Below are 2772 nucleotides of genomic sequence, written 5' to 3' on the forward strand. Positions count from 1 at the left end.
AGAGGGCGGGGGGGGGGGGATATGTAAATAACACGAGCAACCACACTTAGAGATTAGTGAATTAGTTCGTGATTAGTTAGTAAATAAAAAACAAAAATGTCATCAATAAGACTACAGTGCACTGCAGCCTGCCTGCATTGCTAAAAAAACAACCAAAAAGAACCACGACGTATAATAACACAATGTTTTAAAGGCAACCACGGTACCGATAAACCCGTCAACGTATAAATTAAATATTAGACAATACAGCGTTTACCTTCTGTTTTCTTAAACAACTTTTGAGACCTGGGATGATGCTCTTGTCGCCACTCAAGAACGTCTGCCATGAAACATAGGCGCGCTGCCGCCATAGTGGCTCTACATTCACAGGCGAGACGCAGCAGGAGGAACTTCCTGCTCGCGCCAAAATGGCGCCAGTTTCCCTATTGACAATCATTCGTCTCTTAGAAGACACGTCACCCAGCGATGCGGGGAGAGTCTTATCTAGCCTATGTATATAACGTATCTCATAATCTTATAAAATGTACAATGATGCATAAAATGCTTTTAAATTATGTATTAATACAAAACAATGAAGCTGAACCTGGGTGGTATGTTAAATATTTTCTCATTTTTATGTCGAACGGTAATTTATAAACGGGCATCTTTTTGGATACCTAAATGGGTCTTAGGATTCTGCAGTCGTGTCCTTTTTGGACAAGCGTCATCTTTGGGGGTCCCTTCTCAAGTTCGGACCATTCCATTTAGACCTGGGCACCGTTCTTTGGCAGGACACGTCACCGTCGAGAGAGAACATCGGGGACTCAGCTCCTATCAACACAAATAAAACAAAATGGTGAGACAATACATCATGCGCTTGTAGTTGTTGCGCTGAAAGGAAGCGTCGCAATAAAAACAAATCCGCGTTTTGCTATCTGTTAGCACGCCTGCTAGACTTATCTTAACGTTTGTGTACGTGGCTTCCCCACCAACATATAACTAGTTAGTTAACACTAATTTCAAATCATGAATTACACTTGATAAATATGAGGTTGTTAATATATGCAACTAGATAGCGGGTTTAGCTCTACTCACTGTTCCAATGTCTGCAGCTTTTTTTAAACCACTTTTCCCCCCCTCCATTTCCAATGAGAGTAATGAAATGCATAGTAAATTGTGAAACTTTCTCTCCCTTAGCCTGGACCAGCAGTAAGTGCAACCAGTGTGGGGGCATCCAGCCGTTCCCCCAGTAAGACTGTGGCCCCCCGTACAGCAGGCTCCACAGTCAGACAGAGGTACACTCGCGAGCTCACAATCATGGCCTAAAGTGCCACTTTAGTACCCACACGAATCATAACATGAGTGGATGTTGAAGCAGGGATCCAAACGTGGATGATCGTGAAAATGAAACTAAATTTTTAATCTCTTGGAAAAGAAACCTCATTGATTGACACTTAAAAGTGTTATTTAAGTTATCTTCTGCACAAACACCAATTTTCAAAGACTCATAATTGACCCCTCAACTCCTGAGCTGGTGAAATATACGACGGCATCATGCCCTTTACTGACCTCAGTATAGCTTTATCTATTTACCAAGACATTAAAACACCAGACAGACGTTTTCACTTCTGGCGTGAACAGAGTTTAGTGTTAATTCATTTAGCAGTCTTGACTATCAGCATCTTCATCAATAGCTTTTTCATTTCGATCACATGTTGCACTGAGGACTTAAACTCATTATCATACTAACAGGCATTGCTTTGTTCCTCTATTTAATCAGGCTGTTTAATTACAAAAGTTGTTTTGAGGACACTAGAAAAAGGAAACGGGAGTCAATAGGATTACATGATGAAAGTTGTGATATGTTCTTATAAATAGGGAAAAAAGATAAGGAGGGGAAACTCATATTGAATTGAGTTTTTTTCTCTAAAGCAGAAAAAAATTATCAACGTTAAGACTTTTTTTCATACAATTGTATCCTTGCAAATTTATGACTTAATATAATGTAAAATTTGAAAATGTTTCATGGTAACTTTCCTGTCAACTGTATTCTGTAAAATGATCACATCTGTTAATTCTGACATGTTTTAGTCTTTTAGATTTTTAGTAGATCAAGACGTTTTTGGCATTATATTACAACTACAGTATATCGTGTAAATGTGACATTTGTAGTTGTTCGGTATTCCAACTTTATTTTCAAATATTTGACCATTACATGTTGCTTTTGCAATTTGTTTTTCAACATTTATCATCAAATTGTGTTCAGTATTGTTAAATCTTGTATTCTTTTCATATCATGACAAAGTTGGTCGTAATATTCCAACGTTATCCTCTGAAAATTAATCATTTGTTGTCACAATGTCACCCCACCACCCATCACCATCCCCCAACAATCAGCCAATATTTCACAAGTTCTGCCAGGATATGTAAATGAATGAGCACAACTGTACATGAGGTGGTGTTCACTTGTGTGTTCCACAGGAAAGCAACGAGCAGCGGTACCCGCAGTGGTGGCAGGACCACTGGATCGGCTGGTACCGGGGGAATGTGGCGCTTTTACACCGAGGACTCGCCGGGTCTCAAAGTGTAAGTATATTGTCAGAAAAGCTGTAACTATATGACCTCACCAGTATATAAAACATATTCATACCTAATGTTTGATGCATCATTTGGGTTGGAAATCAGGCAGAAAAGTCTGATAACTTTCTATTCTGAGCCAAGCTCACTTCCCATTATAAAAAAAAAAAAAAAAAAAAATGCACCCAATCTCCCCGTCCCAGCCGCGGGCGCGCG

At 39.5% G+C, this 2772-nt stretch overlaps 1 protein-coding gene across 1 annotated transcript in view; it reads left to right on the top strand.

The window, feature by feature from the left end:
- The first annotated feature begins 700 nt into the window (after nt 1-700).
- sec61b (SEC61 translocon subunit beta) overlaps nt 701-2772 on the top strand; it is a 4428-nt gene continuing 2356 nt past the window's right edge. Inside the window, exons 1-3 of the mRNA XM_019869260.1 lie at nt 701-835; nt 1177-1274; nt 2461-2565. Of these exons, the coding sequence (XP_019724819.1) occupies nt 833-835; nt 1177-1274; nt 2461-2565 (206 nt within the window). The 5' untranslated portion in view covers nt 701-832. The remainder of the gene's footprint in view (nt 836-1176; nt 1275-2460; nt 2566-2772) is intronic.

The sequence above is a fragment of the Hippocampus comes genome, unplaced genomic scaffold, assembly GCF_001891065.2.
Source record: "Hippocampus comes isolate QL1 unplaced genomic scaffold, H_comes_QL1_v1.1 scaffold372, whole genome shotgun sequence".
Classification (NCBI taxonomy): Eukaryota; Metazoa; Chordata; class Actinopteri; order Syngnathiformes; family Syngnathidae; genus Hippocampus; species Hippocampus comes.